The sequence below is a fragment of the Pteronotus mesoamericanus genome, unplaced genomic scaffold, assembly GCF_021234165.1.
Source record: "Pteronotus mesoamericanus isolate MK-2021 breed Mesoamerican mustached bat unplaced genomic scaffold, CSHL_Meso_final scaffold_118, whole genome shotgun sequence".
Lineage (NCBI taxonomy): Eukaryota > Metazoa > Chordata > Mammalia > Chiroptera > Mormoopidae > Pteronotus > Pteronotus mesoamericanus.
Genome location: NW_026555301.1, coordinates 12,734,542 through 12,755,380, shown reverse-complemented (window position 1 = coordinate 12,755,380; position 20,839 = coordinate 12,734,542). Strand labels below are relative to the sequence as shown.

The 20,839-nt window shown below is 37.2% G+C and overlaps 1 protein-coding gene across 2 annotated transcripts in view; it reads left to right on the top strand.

Annotated features, from left to right (window-relative positions):
* PTPRM (protein tyrosine phosphatase receptor type M) overlaps nt 1-20,839 on the top strand; it is an 820,882-nt gene that overhangs the window by 650,123 nt on the left and 149,920 nt on the right. Inside the window, exons 16-18 of one of the 2 annotated variants that reach the window (XM_054587386.1) lie at nt 12,095-12,246; nt 15,967-16,041; nt 16,268-16,294. In XM_054587386.1, coding sequence (XP_054443361.1) covers nt 12,095-12,246; nt 15,967-16,041; nt 16,268-16,294 — 254 coding nt within the window. The remainder of the gene's footprint in view (nt 1-12,094; nt 12,247-15,966; nt 16,042-16,267; nt 16,295-20,839) is intronic. The other variant, XM_054587385.1, reaches the window with a different exon arrangement.

Here is a 20,839-nt window from a genome sequence, read left to right as displayed (position 1 = left end):
GTTGCAATAAATCAGGAATGTGATTAGTGTCCATCAAAGGTCATCATCGCAAATTCAACACCAACAGGAGTAACCAATTTGGGGTGTAGTGAAGTGGGAACAGACTTCCGTGGAAACAGCACAGTTGTCAGACTGTTCAGCTGTGGAACAGCTAGGCTGAAAACAGCTCAATTGTGATACAGCTCAACTGTGGAGCTGCTTGGCTGTGGAACAGCTCAACTGTGATACAGCTCCGTTGAAATGGCTGGGGCAAGGCAGCTCAGTTCAAGTGTTACAGGTCCAGCAGGGAAAACTCAGTCTTCAATGGAAACTAAAAGTACACTCCATGGAGAAAGAAATGAAGCTGTCTTATATAGAGAAGAGTACCTGTCCCTGATCCCCCAGCCAGTGATTTGTCCATTTCTATACAAATGAGGGCTCCAAATTCTCACAGTTCAGTTGGTCCAAGTAGCATCATCCTAATTGGTTAGAATGGAACCGCTCTAATTGGTTGGTGAAGGTGCAAATGAAGATATAGGTGTGCTACGCCTGTTGGCCCTAGCAAGTCTTCAGCCCATTGGTTGATTTATGAGCCTGGCTGTTCCTTTTTTTTTTTTTTTCAATATTCACCTGAGGACATGCTTATTGATGTTAGAGAAAGGGGAATGGAGGGAAAAAGAGGAGAGAAATATCAATCTATTGTCCTTTGTACGCACCCCAACTGGGGACAAAACATGCAGCCTAGGCATGTGCCCTCACTGGGAATCTAACCTATGACCTTTCAGTTTATGGGACAGTGCTCCAACCAACTGAGCCACATTAGCCAGACCACTTAGCAGCTCCTTTGTAAGAGTCAGATCAGACAGCAGGAACACAGTGCAATATGCAGCTAGTTCAGTGCAGTTTTACCATAAAGCTCTGAAAGCATGAGAAGTTTAACAATGACTACTAAACTCTTGTTTATAAATTTGAGCCCAGTTAGCCACCAGGAGTCCTTAACAAGCACATTCATTCTAGGAGTTGAGACTGGGATCCATGCTGAGGTTGACCCTTGGATCCCTTCCCCTTACCCATAGCAAACATGCCCTTTTATCCTGATCCTCTCAAAATTGCCACTCACTTTAGTTTCAGAGAGGAAAATGGGAGAGGAGTTATTTTCATTTTCCTTCCAACAATGTTGTACTCAAATGGCAGCCATTTGTCATGAAGCTCTTCTATAAGACACATTCCTGAAGAGTTTCTTCTTCACCGTTATTTCTTGACCAGTTCTGATTCATATCTGTCACTTAGATAACAAAGAAAACTTTCTTGCATTTTTCTCATCCAAATTTCTGGGGTTTTTTTTTTTAATTTTTAGGCTAGCAAAGAAATATAAGAGAAATACTTGAGTGTAATAGGCATGAAGGACCATACTTTAAATTTATTCCACATTTCTGTCCTTTCCCACTTTTATTCTAGTTTGGAAATTTAAAGCTATAACTTTTTTCTCCCTCTTAATTTTTTCTCCAGACAGTATGGCAGACTTTTTTAGTGGGCTTTATTTTTTAGAGAAGTTTTAGGTTTACAGAAAATTTGAGCAGGAAGTACAGCAAGAGAACAGAGTTCCCGTATACCTCCCCCCTGCCACAAAGACAGCTCTCACTATTGTCAACATCCTCATCAGAATGGAACATTTGTTACCTACACAGATGAACCTACACTGACACATCATTACCATTTAAATTTCATAGTTTACATTAGGATTCACTCTTGCTGTTTTACATAATACGTTTTTAACAACTGTATAATGACAGGTATCCACCATTATAGTATAATACAGAATAGTTTAACTGCCATAAAAATCCTCTGTGCTCTGCCTAGTCATCCCTCTTCCCTCCCTGGTAAACAGTGATCCTTTTGCTTTGTCCATAGTTTGGCCTTTTCCAGAATGTCATAGAGTTGGAATCATGCAGAATGTTGCCTTTTCAGATTGGCATCTCTTGCTTAGTAATAAGCATTTAAGTTACTTCCATGTGTTTTCATGGCTCGATAGCTCTTTGTTTAGTGCTGAATAATATTCTATTGTCTGGATATAGCACAGATTATCCATTCACCTACTAAAGGTCATCTTAGTTGCTTCCAAGCTTTGGTAATTATAAATAACACTGCTGTAAACATTTGTGTGCAGGTTTTTGTGTGAATATAAGTTTTCAACTCTTTTGGGTAAATGAGCATGATTGTTAGATTGTATAGTAAGAGTATGTTTAGTTTTGTAAGAAACTGCCATACTGTCTTCCAGAGTGGCTATACCGCTTTTCTTTCCTGCCAGCAATGAATGACAGTTCTGTTGCTTCACATCCTCATGAACATTTGGTATTGTCGGCAATCTGGTTTTAGGCCATTTAAATAAGTGCATAATAGTATCTTATTATTTTAATTACATTCCCCTAATGACATACAATATGGAGCACCTTTTCACCGGCTTATTTGCCATCTATATGTCTTCTTTGGTAAGGTTATCTATTAAGGTCTTTTGCCCATTTTTGAATCAGGTTGTTTTGTTGTTAAAGCTTTAAGGGTATTTTTTTATTTTGGATAGCAAATCTTTACCAGGTATGTCTTTTGCCAGTATTTTTACTCAGTCTGTGACTTGTCTTCTCATTATCTTGTGTCTTTCACAGAACAGAACTTTTTAAATTTTAATAAAATATAACATTAATTATTTTATTTATGGGTCATGCCATTGATGTTTTATCTAATTAGTCATTGCCAAATATGAGGTCATCTAGATTTTCTTCTTTGTTATCTTCTACTTAACATGATTTACATTTAGTATATTATTCATTTTGAGTTTTTTTTATAAAGGTCTCGTGGCTAGATTCACTTTTTTGCATATTGTTGTATAGTTGTTTCAGCACCTTTGTTGAAAAGACTATCTTTTCTTCATTGTATTACCTTTGCTTTGTCAAAAATCTTCTATGTCTCTTTCTGAACTCTCTTTTCTGTCTCGTTGATCTATTTGACTGTTTTCTCACCAGTATTACATAAGTCTTGAAGTATATACCATCAATCCTCCAACCATATTTTCCTCCATCAACATTGTGTTGGCTACCCTGGGTCCTTTGTCTCTGCATATAAACTTTGGAGTAAGTTTGTTGATGTGCACAAAATAACTTGCTGTAGTTTTTATTGAGATTGCATTGAATCCATAAATCAAGTTGGGAAGAACTAACATCTTGACAGCATTGGCTTCCAATCCATGTATACTGATTATCTTTCCATTTATTTAGTTCTCCTTTGATTTCCTTCATCAGAATTTTGTAGTTTTCCTCATGTTGATCTGTATATACAGGGAGCGGCATAGTAGGTTTACAGTTGTTCGTATGGAAAATAATAAGTAATAATACAAGAATAAACTCTGTTTTGCATACTCACAACTGTAAACCTACTTTTGCCCCACTCCTGTATTTAAATTTATACTGAAGCAGTTCTTTTTGTGGTGCTAATGTAAATGGTATTTAAAATTCCCCTCCTATATGTCATTGCTTGTATGTAGGAAAATGATTGACCTTTATGCACTCTTAATTATGCCACCTTGCTTTAATCATTTGTCAATTTGAGGAGCTTTTTTGTCGATTCTTTCATATTCTACTAATAGATAATCGTGTCATCTATGAAAACAGATTTTATTTCTCCCAAAATAGTATACCTTTTATTTCATTTTCTTTTCTTATTGTATTAGCTAAGACTTCCTTGAAAAGAAATAGTGAGAGGAGACATCTTTGCCTTGTCTCATATGTTTAATTTATCATTTATTTCACTTGCCCAAGTAGATATATCAGAAAAAATGTTGCTAAGAGAAATGTCTGAGATTTTACTGCCTAACTTTTCTTCTAGGATTTTTATGTTTTAGAGACTAATATTTGTCTTTAATGCATTTTGAATTTACTCTGGTCTGTGGTGTAAGAAGATGGTCTAGTTCCTTTTTTTTCCACTTACCTGTCCAATTTTCCTAGCACAATTTACTGAATAGACAATCTTTAACCCATAGTATGTTTTTGTCTCCCTTGTCAAATATGAATTGACTATAAAGGTGAGGGTTTATTTCCTGCCTCTCTATTCTGTTCCATTGATCTATATGTCTGTTTTTATGTCAGTACCATGATGTTTTAATTACTATGACCATGCAGTATAGTTTAATATTAGGTAACATGATTCCTCCAACTTTGTTCTTCTTTCTCAAGATTGCTGTTGATATTTGGGGTCTTCTGTGGTTCCATACAAATTTTTGAAATATTTGTTCCAGTCCTGTGAAATGTACCACTGGTATCTTGAGTGTAAGTGTGTTGAATCTGTGGATTCCTTTGAGTAGCATTGACATCTTAATGATGTTAATTCTTCCTATCAATGAACACAGCATATGTATCCACTTATTGGTACCTTTTTCAGTTTCTTTCTTCAGTGTCTTATAATTTTCTGAGAACGAGTCTTTTACACTCTTAGTTAAATTTATTCTTGGGTAGTTGATTCTTTTTGAAGCAATTGTGAATGGGATTGTTTTCTTAGTTTCCTTTTCTGATAGTTCATTATTGATATATAAAAATGCAACTGATTTCTGGATATTTATTTTGTATCCTGCTACTTTGCTGAATTCATTTATCAGTCCTAGTAGTTTTTTGGTGAAATCTTTAAGGATTCCCTAAAAACAGTATCATGTTTGTCAAGACTTTATAATGGATTTAAATTTTTTAATATTGTATAATGGATTTTGACATTTAAATAAGTAAATAAATAAAATCTGCATTAAAAAAGAAAAAAGAAAGAAGGATCTCCTACTTTTTTGCCATAACATGGATGGAACTGGAGAATATTACGCTAAGTGAAATAACCCAGTCAGTGAAAGACAAATACCATACAATCTCACCTATAAGTGAAATATATTCCACAAAATAAACTAATGAACAAAATAAACCACAGGCATGGAAACATGGAGCAGACCAAAAGTGACCAGAGGGGATGGGGAAGGAGGACAATGGTGGAAAGAAGGGGAAGGGACTAAACAAAGAACATGTATGAATGACCCCTGGACATGGACAACAGAGTGGGAATTGACTGTGGGAGAGGGGGGCAGGGTGGGATGGGTGGATGAGGGCAAAGGGGGAAAATTGAGACAACTGTAATAGAATAAACATGATTTAGAAATTTTTAAAAAAAATTTTTGACAAGAAGAAAACAGTATCATGTCATCTGCAAATACTGACAGTTTTACTTCCTCCTTTCCAATTTAGATGCATTTTATTTCTCCTTCTTGTCTGATTGCTGTGATAGGACTTCTAGTGTAACATTTCTTTATTATTCTTTTAATGCCCATGGGGTCTGTACTGATATCCTCTTTCTCATTTCTAATTTTAGTAATTGTGTCTTCTCTCCTTTTTTCTCAGGCTGGCTAGAGGCTTATCAATTTTATTGATCTTTTTAAAGAAAAGGCTTTTGGTTTCATTGATTTTCTTTGTTGATTTCCTGTTTTTAATTTCATTGATCTCTGTTCTAATTTTTATTTCTTTTATTCTGTGTCCTTTAGATCTAATTTGCTCTTTTTTATTAGATGGATGCTTAGGTTATTGAATTTATGTTTTTAACTTAATCTTTATTGTATTTTTTCCATTACCATTTAGTCCCCTTACAGCCCCCAGCAATCACCACACCATTGTCCATGTCTGTGCGTCTTTTTTCCCTCCACCCCCTAACTCTTCCACTAGCTGTCATCCTGTTCTCTATCTATGAGTCTGTCCCCATTTTCCTTGTTAATTTAATTTGTTCATTAGATTCCACATATGAGTGAAATCACATAATATTTGTTTTCCTCTGATTGGCCTATTTCACTTAGCACAGTGTTCTCCAGGTCCTTCCATACTGTCACAAAGGGTAACATTTTCTTCTTTTTTATAGCAGAGTAGTATTCAATTTTGGAAATATCCTATAGTTGTTTTATCCACTCATCTACTGATGGACACTTGGCTCCTTCCCTATCTTGGAGACTGTAAATAACACTGCAATGAACATAGGGGTGCTTATGTTCTTTCAAATTAGTGTTTTGGGTTCCTTTGGATATATTACTAGAAGTGGAGTGCCAGGTCAAAATGCAGGTTCATTTTTAATTTTTTGAGGCATCTCCATACTGCTTTCCACAGTTTTGGTTGCAGCAATCTGCTTTCCCACCAATAGTGCAAAAGTGTTCCCACATCCTCGCCAGAACTAACTGTTTTTTGATTTATTAATAATAGCATTTCTGACAGGTGTGAGATATCTCATTGTAGTTTTCATTCACATTTCTCTGATGATTAATGACATTGAGCTTCTTTTCATATGTCTATTGGCCATCTGAATGTCCTCTTTGGAGAAGTGTCTATTCAGGTCCTTTGCCCATTTTTTAATTGGATTGTTTGTTTTTTTGGTGTTGAGTTTTGTAAGTTCTTTATAAATTTTGGATATTAACCCCTTATCAGGTATATTAGCAAATATGTCCTCCAGTTCTATGGGTTGTTTTTTTATTTTGCTGATGGCTTTTTGTTGTTGTTGTTGTACAGAAAGGTATTAGTTTAATGTGGTCCCATCTGTTTATTTTTTCATTTGTTTCCCTTGCTTGGGAAGATACACCCAATAAAATATTGCTATGGGCAATGTCTGAGATTTTGCTGCCTGTGTTTCCTGCAAGGATTTTTAATGGTTTCTGGTCTAACATTTAAGTCTTTGATCCATTTTGAATGTATTTTTTTAAATATTTTTATTTTTAGAGAGAGGAGAAGGGAGGGAAGAGAGAGAAAGAAACATCAATGTGTGCTTGCCTCTCGTGTACCCCTCATTGGGGACCTGGCCTGCAACCCAGGCATGTTCCCTGACTGGGAATCAAACTGGCAACTCTTTGGTTTTCAGACCAGCTTTCAATCCAGCATTCAGTGAGCAGTACCAGCCAGGGCTTGAACATATTCTTGTGTGTAGTATAAGAAGATGGTTTAGTTTTATTTTTCTGCACGTATCTGTCCAGTTTTCCCAACACCATTTATTGAATAAACTGTCTTTAGCCCATTGTATGTGCTTGCCTCCTCTGTCAAATACTAACTGACTGTAAATGTTTGGATTTATTTCTGGGATTTCTATTCTTTTCCATTTATCTATGTGTTTGTTTTTATGCCATTACTAGGCTGTTTTGATTACTAACAAAGTTGGAGGAATCATGCTACCTAATGTGAAACTAGATTATTCATTTTAGATATGTATTCCTTTTTAATATTTGCATTCAATGCTATAAATTTCCATCTAAGCACTGTTTTTACTGCATTTCTCCAATTTTAATAAGTTTTATTTTTATTTTCATGTACCAGTAGTTTAAAATATTTTTTAAGTTTCTCCTGAGATTTATTTTTGACTCATATTTTAAGAAATATGTGGTTTAACTTCCAAATACTGAGGTGTTTTCCTGCTATCTTTTTCTTACTAATTTGTAGTTTAATTCCATTGTTGTCTGAGAACATAATATTGCATGATTTCTATTTTTATTTTTATTTTAAAATGTGTTTTGTGACCCAGAAGGTGGCATGCTTTTGTGAATATTCTCTGTGAACTTGAGAAAAATATGTATTCTAGTATTGTTAGATAAAGTGTTCTATAGATGTCAGTTATATCAAATTGATCAATGATGCTGTTGAGTTCAACTGTGTTCTTACTGCTTTTTCTGCCTTATGGGTCTGTCTGTTACTGATAGAGGAGTTTTGAAGTCTCCAACTATTTTACTGGACTCAAATCTGTTTCTCCTTGCAGTGCTATCAGCTTTTGCCTCACATATGGAATAGTTTGATGCTGTATTGTTATACACATACACATTTAAGATTGTTAAGTCTTCTTGAAGAATTGACCCCTTTATAATTATGGAATGCCTTTCTTTGCCCTGATAAGTTTCTTGTTCTGACATCTGCTCCATCTGAAAATAATATAGGTACTCCTGATTTCTTTTGATTAATGTTAGCATAATCTATCTTCCACTGTCCTGTATTTCAAAATGGATGTTTTCCTACTCCTTCTGCCAGAATTCCTAGACGATATTTTTTGTCAGTCTGTACTGTGAGGATCTGTTAGGACTCCCAGAGGTAAGACTGACAAAAGAATGGGGGACCCCTAAGAATGGAACCCCCTTGAGTTGATAAGTCTCAGACTTCTCCACACTGAACCTCCAGAAATTTGTCAAGTACAGTTTAGGTTTCCTACCCCATTGCTGGTTCTCACAGAGATTTCTGCTCATGGATTTCTGCACTGGTTGAGTTATGATTCTGTGGATCCACCTGTTTGTCTCTGTAAATTAGAAGGCAGTGGTTTGTTTTGCGACCTCAATTATCTGATGAATCTTCTCACAGTAGTTGTTGATTTTTAGTTCAGCTTTTTACTTGTTGTGAAGACAGAGTGATGACTTCCAAGCTTCTTGCTTGCTTGACTATAAACCAAAAGGTCTCTCTCTCATTCTTTATGATTTGTTTTTAATATTGATAGGAACTTTTTTATTGTTACTAAGGGCCTTTGAGATTCATGCACTTGAAGTTTGAAGATCTGAGGTTAAAATATTTCAGTCAATCCATTTGGCAAAAATCAAATGGAAAATAAATTTATTTGTCTTTATATAAGATTGCAAAGAAAACTGCTTCCATTTTATGAGTTTCCCTGCACAGAATACTTTATTTCGCTAAGTTCACAAAGTTTTCCCAACAATTTTCAAAGTTTTCACATGAAAAATTTTCACAGATCTGAAACACAAAGCCCCTATGAGAAACAGAGCAAAAGAGAAAAAGTCCAATGTATCCACAGTCATTCCCATACCTCAATTCCCAATCTAACCATCCGCAACCACCTGTAAGTATGGACTACCACATAAGAACATACAAAAATCCCAAGCAACAACTTAAAACCTTTATAACCAAGCAAGGTACTTTTGATAAGTAGGTAATAGAACAAATCTCCTTACCAATGGTTTGGTATGACAATGCTTACTTCAGTTAACAAACATGTTGGATACCACCTGCTTCGTGTAAAGCATTGGCTAGGTGCTAGTAAATTAATCATACCTTTCAAAACCTAATATTTAGTTACGGAGTGATAGAGTATTTGTACTTGAAAGCAATTTGGTGATAATTATATGTAACTTGTAAGGAAATGAAGTACTTTACGAGAGATAGAGCACATTGTTCTAGAATGAATACTTTGAGGTTGAAGAGGCCTAGGGTGCAATACCAGCTCCAACATCTGAACAAGTTACCTAATTCTCTGAGACTCAGTTCCTTCATCTGTAAACAGGGAGTTAAGAATAGCTCTTATACGGTTACTAGGATTAAATGAGTTAACACTCATTGGGTACTATCATACAGTCGTTGTGTACTATGGGTTAGTTTCCACTACCTTCCATTCCAATACAATTTTCTAACTGCCATTGTAATAGAGAGCAGAAGTGCCCACAAACATCTGTGTTTGGACTACACGGTATTTTTTTTAATTTAATTTATTTGACAACACTTAAAACTTTTTAAAGTTCCTATAAAATCTGGATTTCTGGTTTCTCCTGAAACTCCCAATGTATGGGACCTCCGGGGGGGGCATCGGTCTTTCAGAGCTGAGTGTCTGCCTCCCCTTCCCATTTCTCCAGTTCCCACGACTCTTTATTGTCTTACGCGTACTTCACTCACTTATGTGACCTGCCAGGCCCTAATGAGATATCTCTGTTTGTGACATCTGCTACAAATACAAATGTGGTAAAACGGTAAGATTAAGGCTGGAAGCCTTGCTAAGCACATTGTGAGCTGGGTTTTGAAGAAGGTTTGTGGACATAGAGCATGTGCCTAAGGGACATAAGCTTAAAGCTGTAGGTCTCTGACTGGGCCTCTGCTGATTTGAACGGGTTTCCTTGAGTCCTTAAGAGGCTCCTTTTGTACAAAGAGGATCACCAATGAAGTGTATAGTGTGGTATCACTGAAATTCGTTCACACACATGGAGGATGTGAAAGGAAAATGAGCTTTACCAGTGCAGGCTTAGCTTTTATTGGTGCATACATCCCCCCATCCACCCCTGCCTCCCACCACCAACACCCCCACCTCCCACCACCATCACCACCAGAAGTATATTCTCTGTCATTTGCTAATCTGGAAGGATCAGAGGAATACAAGCAAAAAGGGAAGTCAGATGAACTTGGCTATGCCTTTCTTCATCAACAGAACAAAACAAAATATTGAGGCAGTTATCAGCATAAATCAGTCCAAAGCAAATCAAAGAAATTCCAGCCAACTGAGGATATTTTGCCTGAATTATGGAGCTAATTATCTCAGTCCTTCTGTGTTCCTGGGGAGACCTGGCCTCAGAATGCTTTTCCAATGAGCTGGCAGATTCAGAAGTGGAGAGAGGATGTATTATTGTAACCACAGCTGTGACGCTTGAGCCTGGTGCTGCTTCCATCAGAACACCTACTGAGAGCGTCTCAGCCTCTCAGGTTAGCGTGGCTGGCAAGATGAGATGGGGCTCCGGAGAAGACAGCCTTGGTCTGCACGCTGGAGAGAGAGGAATGCCAGCACCCAGAGAAGTAACACTGGCTTACTTTTCAAAATCTTTACAACTTTAACACTGCCATAGGAGTTATAGGTGCTTTTTATTTTTCTGTTTAAAAATGTATCTTTTTTTCCAGGAACTTTAAGCAATAAAAAGGGCAACTTATTAATAAAGTAGTTCTGCCTTCAAAGTATGATATTAAAAGATTATTATAACTACAGGCAAGAAAGCATTTGGATTATGTGCCATTTGAAAATGATAATGATTATCCATATGGTCTAATATGGTCAATACCTTCTATTATATTAGCAGTCAACTAATATGGGGGTGATTTTGATTATGTGGCTTATTTTAAATTCTGCTGTGTCCTAGTCAATCTGAGACAAGATGATTTACTTGAAATAGCTGCCATTTTCTTTTGTAAATATTGCTAGATGCAGAGGCAGAATTATAATATTTTAAGACATAATATTTTAGGTATTATGGTGTCATGATTCTCTTAAACTTTCTCACTTTATACCTTCTCCTTAAACATCTCTAATTCTATTCTTGTCTGTCTTGGGTGCATAAAACTACCTCTGGTTGCAGCAGCTATAAAAAATGTGTTTTATCTATTTATTTGAATGTCAGTTTCCCTTAGGTTTATGGCTTTTGCCCAGGCATCTATAACCTCGGGTTATGAGCTTTTGATGGTCAATGAGAAGGATATAGATGCCAATGTTAAACTATGTCTTCAAAAGAATTGGAAATCTTTTGCCTTTCTCAGCCTTTCACATCCTCTTCCACTGAGTGGGGCAACAGGGGACCTACTCCTCTGCTGAACTTTCCAGGGTAGCCAATGGCTTGAGGTTTGTCGTTGTTTTTTTTTTTCACCTTCTGCTCTGTGAACAAACTTTGATGGGGAAGTAATCTGGGTTCATTTGGTATTTGGTTCCGCATCATAGCCATCTGAGAATTCAGTACATGCCCCTCCAATGCTCCTGAGGCCAGAGATGCCCTGTCTGGTGTAGGCTCCGTTTCACAGCCTGCTCCCTTCATGAACTCCTTGCCTCACTTTGCTCTTTAGTTCTACCATGGGCCTCAAATTCTTCCTTAGATTATGAGAGTTTTGTTTGGCAAGTATCATAATTCCTTAGATTATGAGAGTTTTGTTTGGTAAGCACCAAGGGTGTTTACTCTTTGGCACTGATTATGGAGATGTAAAAAATAATTTAGTAAAAAGTTAGTAACTAGAAGCATATCAGTAAATAGAAAATGATTGTTCAGTTAAAAAGATCATTGCCCTTTTTAATTTAGCTTATAGTATCAAGAACAGAAACTAATGTTTTAGGCTGTGCATTCCTAATATCACTGTGGATTTATCTAAGGACAAGCAGTGAATGATTTTCATCTCTGCAGCTGGCAGAGAACCTGGTATCTAGAAGGCACAATAAATCAAAGTTATGGATGAATACGATTAATTCATTAGAAGTTATTCCTGATGGTTTGTCAGTACACATGTCAATGACCCATTTTCTATTCATACGCATGCCTACCTAATGAACTCTTTGTCCCAAGGAAACTTGCCAAGAAGCGGAAGGAGACAATGAGCAGTACCCGGCAGGAGATGACTGTGATGGTGAACTCCATGGACAAGAGCTATGCCGAGCAAGGCACAAACTGCGATGAAGCCTTCTCGTTCATGGACACACACAATCTGAATGGGAGATGTAAGTGGATGTTTTCTTGGATTCTAATACATCTCTCTGGTTTTCCAGAATTCCAGATAGTACTGAGGGATTAAAACCAAAAATACTGCCTAAAGAATTCTTACATCTTATTGGTTTCTCCAGTCCCTTCAAACAGTTCTGGAAACTTCTCCATGTGCCACAGGTTGTTTAGGTAAGATGATATTATAAAGGAGATAGGACCAGATCAGAGAGGACAGGAAGTCACAGCTACATTTCTGTAACATTTAGCAATGACACAAAGACTTCTTGCCTCTCCAAGAAGACACCTGCCTCTCATCATCCTTTTTGTTGTGTAGATCCTATTTGTAAGCTAACCAGGTGTGGAATTACACAAGGGAAGCCTATTATAAAACAGTTCACTAAGTGGCAGTAACAGGTTAATTGTTTACTTGTTAGGCTGACAGGTTCTGCCTTTATTACAGGGCTATCAGTGGCAATTAATAAGCTAAACTGTACTTCCACCTCACAAGTCTTATATTTCACACCAGGTGGGTAAACCGAGCTCAGCTGATATGTTCCCATACTACCACCTGTGATTCAGGTACAAGGCATAATTTTAGGAAGCCAACAATTACACTGATCATATGAAAGACAAAAAGAGCAGTTATTGTGTCCCTGATGATCTTCTCAGAGACCAGAAGTAAATCCCATGCTGTATACCTGACTCTGTGGTTCACAGCCCAGCTGAATTCAAGGTCAGAGGTTTCTTTATCATGTGAAATCCATGCCACAGACTGCTGCCCACCCTGGCTGCATAATCAGGATGTAAGGTAGCATGGGTATGGAATAAAAGTTCACTCTCTGCTACTAATAAAATTTTTGTATGCCCCTCGCCAGAGCATCATCCTGTACACCAAAAAGTCTTGGGTTCAATTCCCAGTCAGGGCACATACCTAGGTTGGAGGTTCACTTCCCAGTTGGGGCATGTACAGGAGGCAACTGATCAATGTTCCTCTCTCATATAAATGTTTCTCTCTGTATTTATCCTTTCCTCTCTCTCTAAAATCAATAAACATATCCTCAAGTGAGGATTAAGAAAAAGGGTAAAGGTTAGGGAACTCATGGCTGAGAAGTACAGGAATCTGGTCTTTGTGGAAAGAGGGCAGATACCAGTGTGGACAGTGTGTGCTTATGTCCTGACCACCCATTTGGCCTGTTCTGATTCTGCAGCTCTCCTCATCTACTCCTCCTCTCTCCAGTCACCACATGGTCACCACACATGCCTTCTCCCACTCCTTGCCTTTCTCCTACATTCTACAAAGCTTCACAGAGGTCAGTTGTCTACTTCTTTCTGATTGTAGAGTCTACAGTTGTCCACCTGTTCCTACTTAGAAGTGCTACATGCATTTATTCTACATGCATTACCAGCCGAGTGGAGCAAGAGATCAGCAGACACAGCTTTAACTCCAGTGGGAAGCCCAGCACTCATCATCCTTGGTCATTGTTCTTAGCCCTTTCCTGTCATTTTCAGTGTAGGTGGCAGATTCTGTGGTGCCTCAGGACACCACAAACTGATGCATTTGTGGTTGGCTGGGATGGGAGAAGTCCTTCCCACCACAGACAAAGTTAAAATTTTTGTAGTTGCAGTTATTTCCGGAATGGCAGTATGTAAGGGACCATGCAGTTATATGTTCTCACTTTCCAGGATAGCCATTAATGTTCCAAATTTTCTATTTCATGGTGAAATTCCTCACGAATAAATTTGCTTGGAATTACCTGCCCACAGAGCAGAGACCTACATTAGTAGTATCTAAGCTTTTGAAGTTTGAAGAACAGGGAGATATTTGCCTCTGGACAGGAAATTTAATTTGACAGTTACGTTTTAAAAAGTGAACATATCTACGGAAATCCAGTAATACTCATGCAAGAAGGACTGCTGCAGAAGCTGTGTCAGCTCCGAGCTGGCTCATCTGCTATTAGACATTACTTTTTGCCTTCCTTCAGTGCAGCCAACAGAGGAAACTCTAAGCATTCCATTTTCTCCCCACTCTTTGAACAATGAGTACGTCTCATCAAATTCCATCTATCAGGGGTGACCGCAGTGGTAAACTTTATCATGATGCTTTCTTAATGCCTTTAAAATAAGAGAACAGCTCCTGAGGGAGGAAAAGTGTTCATTAAACCACCAAGCTTCCAGCCCCAAACCTATTACAAATCTGAGAATGTTTGAGATCTTTTAGGGTTGGAAGAAAGTGCTAGCAGTTGGGAGGTGAGTAGCTTTTAAAAATGAGAAAGTGAAAAATGAGATTGAAGAATTTAAACATAAGCACAAGCACATATAATCTCTTCGTCAAAGCAAATGGGAATTGTACTTAAAAAGGAGGAAAATAGATATCTATAGTGGGAATGGGTTTAATTTTTATACTAAAAAAAGTATTTAAAATATCTTTTTTAAAAGGTGAAAATAAACATTTATTTTGTATCTGCTTTCCACATTTTTACCAACCACATAAAAATGTCTGCAGGTAATAGGCATTATTCTTGCTGATCTTGGCATATTTTATAGGTACTCAGGTTTTTTTGTTCTTATTTTCATCAATTGCTCTCTTTTCTCCTGGCAGTTTACCATAAATATGTATTATAAATGGGATACTTTTGTATTTTAGAAAAATACCTTATAAATAATAGGCAGCCTGGTTTCTGTTTCTTGCTCTGTTACTCACTAACTCTACTCTCTAAAAACATAAACACAGGTGAAACACTGTCCTAAAGGAACTTTTCCAGGAGAGCTAAGTATATTAACATGTCATCAGAATAAAGATAACATACAACATCCATTGGGATTTGGTAGTGGTTCCCATGATACAGTGATATAACTGGGTCAGAAACTCAGCTTCTAATAAATCATGTACCTGCATCAGAGGAGTTAAAATGTAGACTTCCATTAAACCTGCTTGAGCACATTCAAATAATTTATTCATACACTTTAATGAAATTAAAATGTTTTTAAAGCACTAATCAATTAAGACATTGAAGAGAGTTAACAAACGACTTTAAAAATTGAAAATACCCACTTCCAATGGAATTAGATAAATTGGATGGGATTGACTTTCTTCTTAATAACGGAGGAAGAGAAGATGTGATAGTTAAATCTTGAGTGTTTCAGAGGAATATTTCAAATAAAAATAAGCATTTGATAAGGATTGAAAAGGCAATAGAACAGTATGTGAGCATGCAGATTTTATCTTAAATATAGCACACATGAAACATCACTTTTATTTTTCATAAACCAGATCATAGCATTGTGGAAAGTTCTCTGAATATCCAAAATATGAGGAAGGAGAGGATTTTGCAAACTGTAAAAACTACATATAGACACATTCTCCTAATCTTAGTTGTGAAAAATCAGTTCAGCTTGGTTTCGAATGACTAGAATTTACAAGTAAAGTCCAGAAGTCAAAACATAGTCTAATGGATCTTTTGATTCAAAATGGCAGCTGTGGTTATTGTTTTCTTTTTTCATTTGTGGGATAAGGAAATCTATTAAGTGATAAAGAGGTGCTTGTTCCGGAAAGGGCCAGTAGCTCCCCAGAGACGGCGGGAATGGTACTGTTTACCGTGTAGACTTCAGTAAACCTCTGATGTTTCTTCAGTCAGGTCTGCCCCAGCATGGGGTCCCTGGGAGTAATCTCAGAGTGCCACGCTTTCAGGTGTTACTGCCTCTCTGCAACCACTGACTAGCCTTTCTCTCATTTGCAGCCGTGTCTTCACCATCATCCTTTACAATGAAAACAAATACACTGAGTACGTCGGTTCCTAATTCCTATTACCCAGGTAACAAATTGTTCCATTGTTTCACCTTTTCATAAGCCTTAGCAATCAGATTCAATCAGTGCTCACTTTGCTGTCCATGATGCTTTAGGAGCTTAATGTGTTTGAAGTCTGATAACCCAATGCTTTCAATGGCTTTCTATGGGAATACTGGGGGGCTTTCATCAATCATTTACTGTTCTTTCTCTTTTTACTTTCTCTGCACTGACCTGCTTATGATGTATGACAGACCCATTTGTGCCAACTGCAATTTTAGGTGAGAACATTTCCCTTTATCACAGTTTATTGCAGGAGTAATTTAGAGAGTCACTAGCCACTCTGTAGGAGACTGAGGTTTTAATTTTGTATGATGCAGTGATTGCAAGCAGAACATGGCGGGAGAGTGGGTGGCCTGGGGCAGGGATTGGGGTTTGAGGGCACAGATAATAAAAAGACTTTCTCCAAACAGTCTCCATTCGTAAGAAGGATTCGCCTCATACATGTTGGGAATGACATCAAAAGCTTCCAATGAACGACCTCAGCTCCAGTATTCTCCCTTTCTATGTTCCAAATTTAAAGTCAGGTCTGATTCCTGGAAAAAACACAGTATGTAGTCACTCAGCTGTGTACTTCCAAGAGGTGAATTCTGTCCAATGTGTCAGTCATAAAAGTGAAAATAGCTTGTTATTTTCACTTACTGCTAAGCACTGAAAACTTTACTTTCGAAAATAGCATTTTTCTAATTATGCCCAATGTTATGCAGAAAAGTGATTACAATGGAGTTTTTGCTCCCTACTCCTCCTCAGAGACACTCAGGGCACCCCTGCATTCCAAAATGTCTGTTGACACAGGAAAATTTCAAAGGAGCTGATGTTCCCAACAGCACAATGACAAGATGGCACTATAATAACATAGTGTATTATGTGTCAGATGTCACTAGAAATGAAATAAAAAGTTAGAAATAAAACGTGCAGCAGAATGCATTGAAAGTATAAAATGTTCCCAATGGAGAGTTAAAGGGGGAAAAAAAAAACCCTGTTTGTCCAGTATAAGAAGGGTGAGGAGAAATGGCATTACCTGGCTATGAAATGGCATTACCAAACAAGCATGAGCTGCTTTTGCATTTGAGATGCACATGTAACCTGAGTGTGGCACAGCTATGTTCTCTTTCTACCACTAACCTTACCAGCAAGGAGCCCAACACAGGTCTTTAGCAATTCATTGTAGCCAGCACTCCATCCTCAGCTGTGTGACTTCTGCCTCCTAATTCTCTTTACAAGGGTTTATATCTTTACAACATAATTTTTCCCCCTGTGCTTCTCTTTTCTCTAAGTTGTTACAATTTTTGTAGAGGGTGATTTTTTTCTTATACTGTTTTCTGAGCTTAAGCAAATTCATTGCCTGAGGGAAAAATGAACTTGGAAGTTTAAGAATGGACATAAATCAAAATTTTTGAATTTGCATCATTTTGGTGGCTAACAAAACCCACTAAAAGCTCTTGCCTTTTAATATTAACTATAAGAAGAAAAAGCTGCATTTTTATTCTTTTCATAAATGAGGGTCTCAGACTAATCTCAGGCTCCTGAACAATGCAATCTACATGCAGATGACATTTGCAGAATCTTTTGCTAGGCAAAGATTTGCAATTTCTTTGTGTGCGGTGGCATTCATTCCCTGGTTCCTCTAGTAGACGTTCTGACCTTGGGGAGCTGTGAGTGGAGAGGGCTGAGGTGCACATTGTCAGAGGGAAGGAAATGTTCAGGTTTCACAGCAGGATTTAGATAAGCTTATTAAACAAATACCATCTTTAAAGTTGCTGCTTTGTTATTTTGAGCACTAATGACATCTTTTAAAGTTGGTTAGGCTTCTTTACCAATAAAGAATCATTCGAATGGACAATTCAAGGAGCAAAAGTGATGTACATTGTGAAAAATAAGTCAGCCAGGTAAACAAATAACTGTTATCATGTCAAGTTTATATGTGTACCAACGTAGCAAATTGTGGTGCCTGGAGAATGTTCCTTCCACATTATTTGGTCCAAATGTGAATCTATATATTATATACTAAGGATTAGTGAGGTTATTACTTGAACCTGGAAAGAAAATAAGCAGTATACCTACTCTGGCACTTTTTGAGAATAGTACTATTATAATTTAAGACAAGAAGAAATGTTTGTTGTGACTCAGAACTTGGCACAATTAAATCCTCTAGTTCCTCCACCTTTTATTCTCACAGGCTAAGGTGCACTGCCCTAGTGTACAGAGCTTTAGTAGTATGCCTTTATATTATATTCTCGCAAAAAAAAATATATGGATGGATAGGTGATGGATGGATGGATCCTCCCCAGCCTCAAAAACATCGCATTTATTTCAAGCCAAGATTTTTTAGCTGGCTTGTTGAAAATTCAAGATAGCTTATTAAAGAATATAGGTAGAATTCATTGACAGTTCTTAGAAAACCATCAGAACTGTTAGTGAGAAACATTATTTCTGATTTCCTCTTATGCATAATTTTTAATTCAAAAAAATGTTGGTGGGTAATTTTTAACAAATATAGGAAATTAATGACAATATATGTTTTATCAGTAATAATTCTTTTTTAAGAAATCAGAGGGAACTAATTAATTACTAATTTAGGTGGAATCAAGAATTTCTACTAATAAAATGACCCAATTTCATAACAGATACTGCACAAGAAACTTTCTCTTCCCTCTTTGATATCTAAGAACTGGATAATAGTACTCTTAATCTCAGTAGTATTTAAATGCTTTAGGACATGTCCACACTAGTAATGAGGCCGAGATATCACAATGCAGCAGAAGATGATACATACAGTGAAGATAGTAGTTGCAGCTTCCGTGCAGTTCAGACTTCCAGGAATGCCTAGGAATGCCTAGCCCTGGATCAAAGCACTGCTGCGTTGCCAGTGTACCCATGTAACAGGCCCAGATGGTTCATTTAGGGGAAGTTTAGAAGGTCAGTCCACAGTGGAGGGCATTTAATTATGCTCATCCCAAATGGAACAAATCTAAGGGAATGAGAGAGGCACAGGGGGCAAACTAATTAATGTTCCATTTATTTTAGTATAAAGAACAGAACTTCCTACTAGAGTAGCTACAAGCTCACCGGATTCAGTTCTTCAGTGGCGATCCTGTATCCCACTTTATGAGCTTGGCCTTTGCCAGCAAGCAAATCTGATGTGAAAATTTCCCAGTTTACTTGTGACTGTTCTAATAAAATGGGAGCATATGGATTTCTAAATTTCAAAGCAATTCCAAATGAAAAAAAAATCATGAAATCAACTTACCACCCTTTTTATTTTGTCTTTGTGTCTTTAGCCACCTTGTAGTGATCCAGGTGCCATTTCAGCAACAGCAACATAGCTACACACTTGCGTACCACCTTTCATACCATGCATCCCCAGGTGCTTTGCGATGTAGATAAAAGTGAGGTTTCAAAGCCAGGCACAGCTAACCAAGCGCCCTTGAACTAAATTTCCTTTTGACCTGAACTTCTTAGTTTAATAACAAACTCCATAGCTCAGTCTTCTGTTGATAAACAATCTGGTAATTTTTTTAAAAAAATTGAACAAATCCTTCCTTTTATGTTTTAATTCTTTATACCTGAATTCAATTTTGATTTAATATCCTCATTTTAAGTGACTTTGCATTATATTTTGATGAGACACATCCCCAATCATAAAACAACTAAAGGGATTCAGCATTATAATGAGTTAAGCTGTAGAATGTGGAGCTCTTAATCTAATAGCACTTTGCTACATAAGACATTTTTAATAGCTACAATTTCTGCAGTTCATTAATCTAATTTACTAGTAGTCTTCCATTAAAATACAGCCTCTTTAGGCTTATTGAACCAAATTTTAACATTAATTTTGTAGTACAATTTGGTTGACTTGTTCGAGAAATTCGAATAAGATGTGTGGAACACAAATAAGACTTATTTAGTCATTACTTGGTTCTTGGGGAGTGAAAAACAGTTATGATACTATTTTAACCTCCTTTTTGTTATAGAGCACTCAAACACCTCCATCCTAACCTGATGGGAAAACTGAGGCTTTGCCCTCTGACCACCTTTGTATGGAAAACTTAAACGTAAAATTAAAGCACAAAATAAAAACTACCTGTAATTATTCACACAGTATTATTGCTTATGCCCTGTTTCCTTTTTCTCCTCTTTTCTCCTGAAATGTATCTTCTTAAAAGTGCCAATAAATGGTAAGTTCCCCCCTGGCCCCATGGAGAAGGTGTGGAGGGAGTGGGAGTGTGTGTCTCATCTGTAGATCCCGACGAAGCCAGCTGGCTCTGCTGTGTGCTGGCCTGCATGTTAGCTCCTGTAGAACATTCCATGTGTGATGTGTTGGCCCACAATATTTTGTCGAGCTTTCTGATACTGGAGCATGCAAAGTGACTCATCAGACCAAGTTCCCTTTTCTTTTTCCACTTTTCTTGGATTTCATGTATCAAGTCCACATTCTCATTGCTAGCTTTATAAGCCATTTTGTGCACTTTTGTTTTGCTCACAGAACATTTGTACAGAGTTTATTTACTTCATCATACAAACTAGTTAACGAATCTTTGGAAGAAATACAAGACTGGTTTCCTACCAGGCCTTGATGAAGTTTCAGAGGGAAACTTCTATAAACTTTAGCACACAAAGGCTAAAGGATTCTTATCAACCAGCTTTGCAAAAGCAATATATCGTTTGGACTGCTTTGTAAAAACCAAGATTCCTGCCTCATTCTTATCAGTATTGCCAATCACATGTAAATTTCTAAACATTTAACTTTCTTTTTCACTGAACCA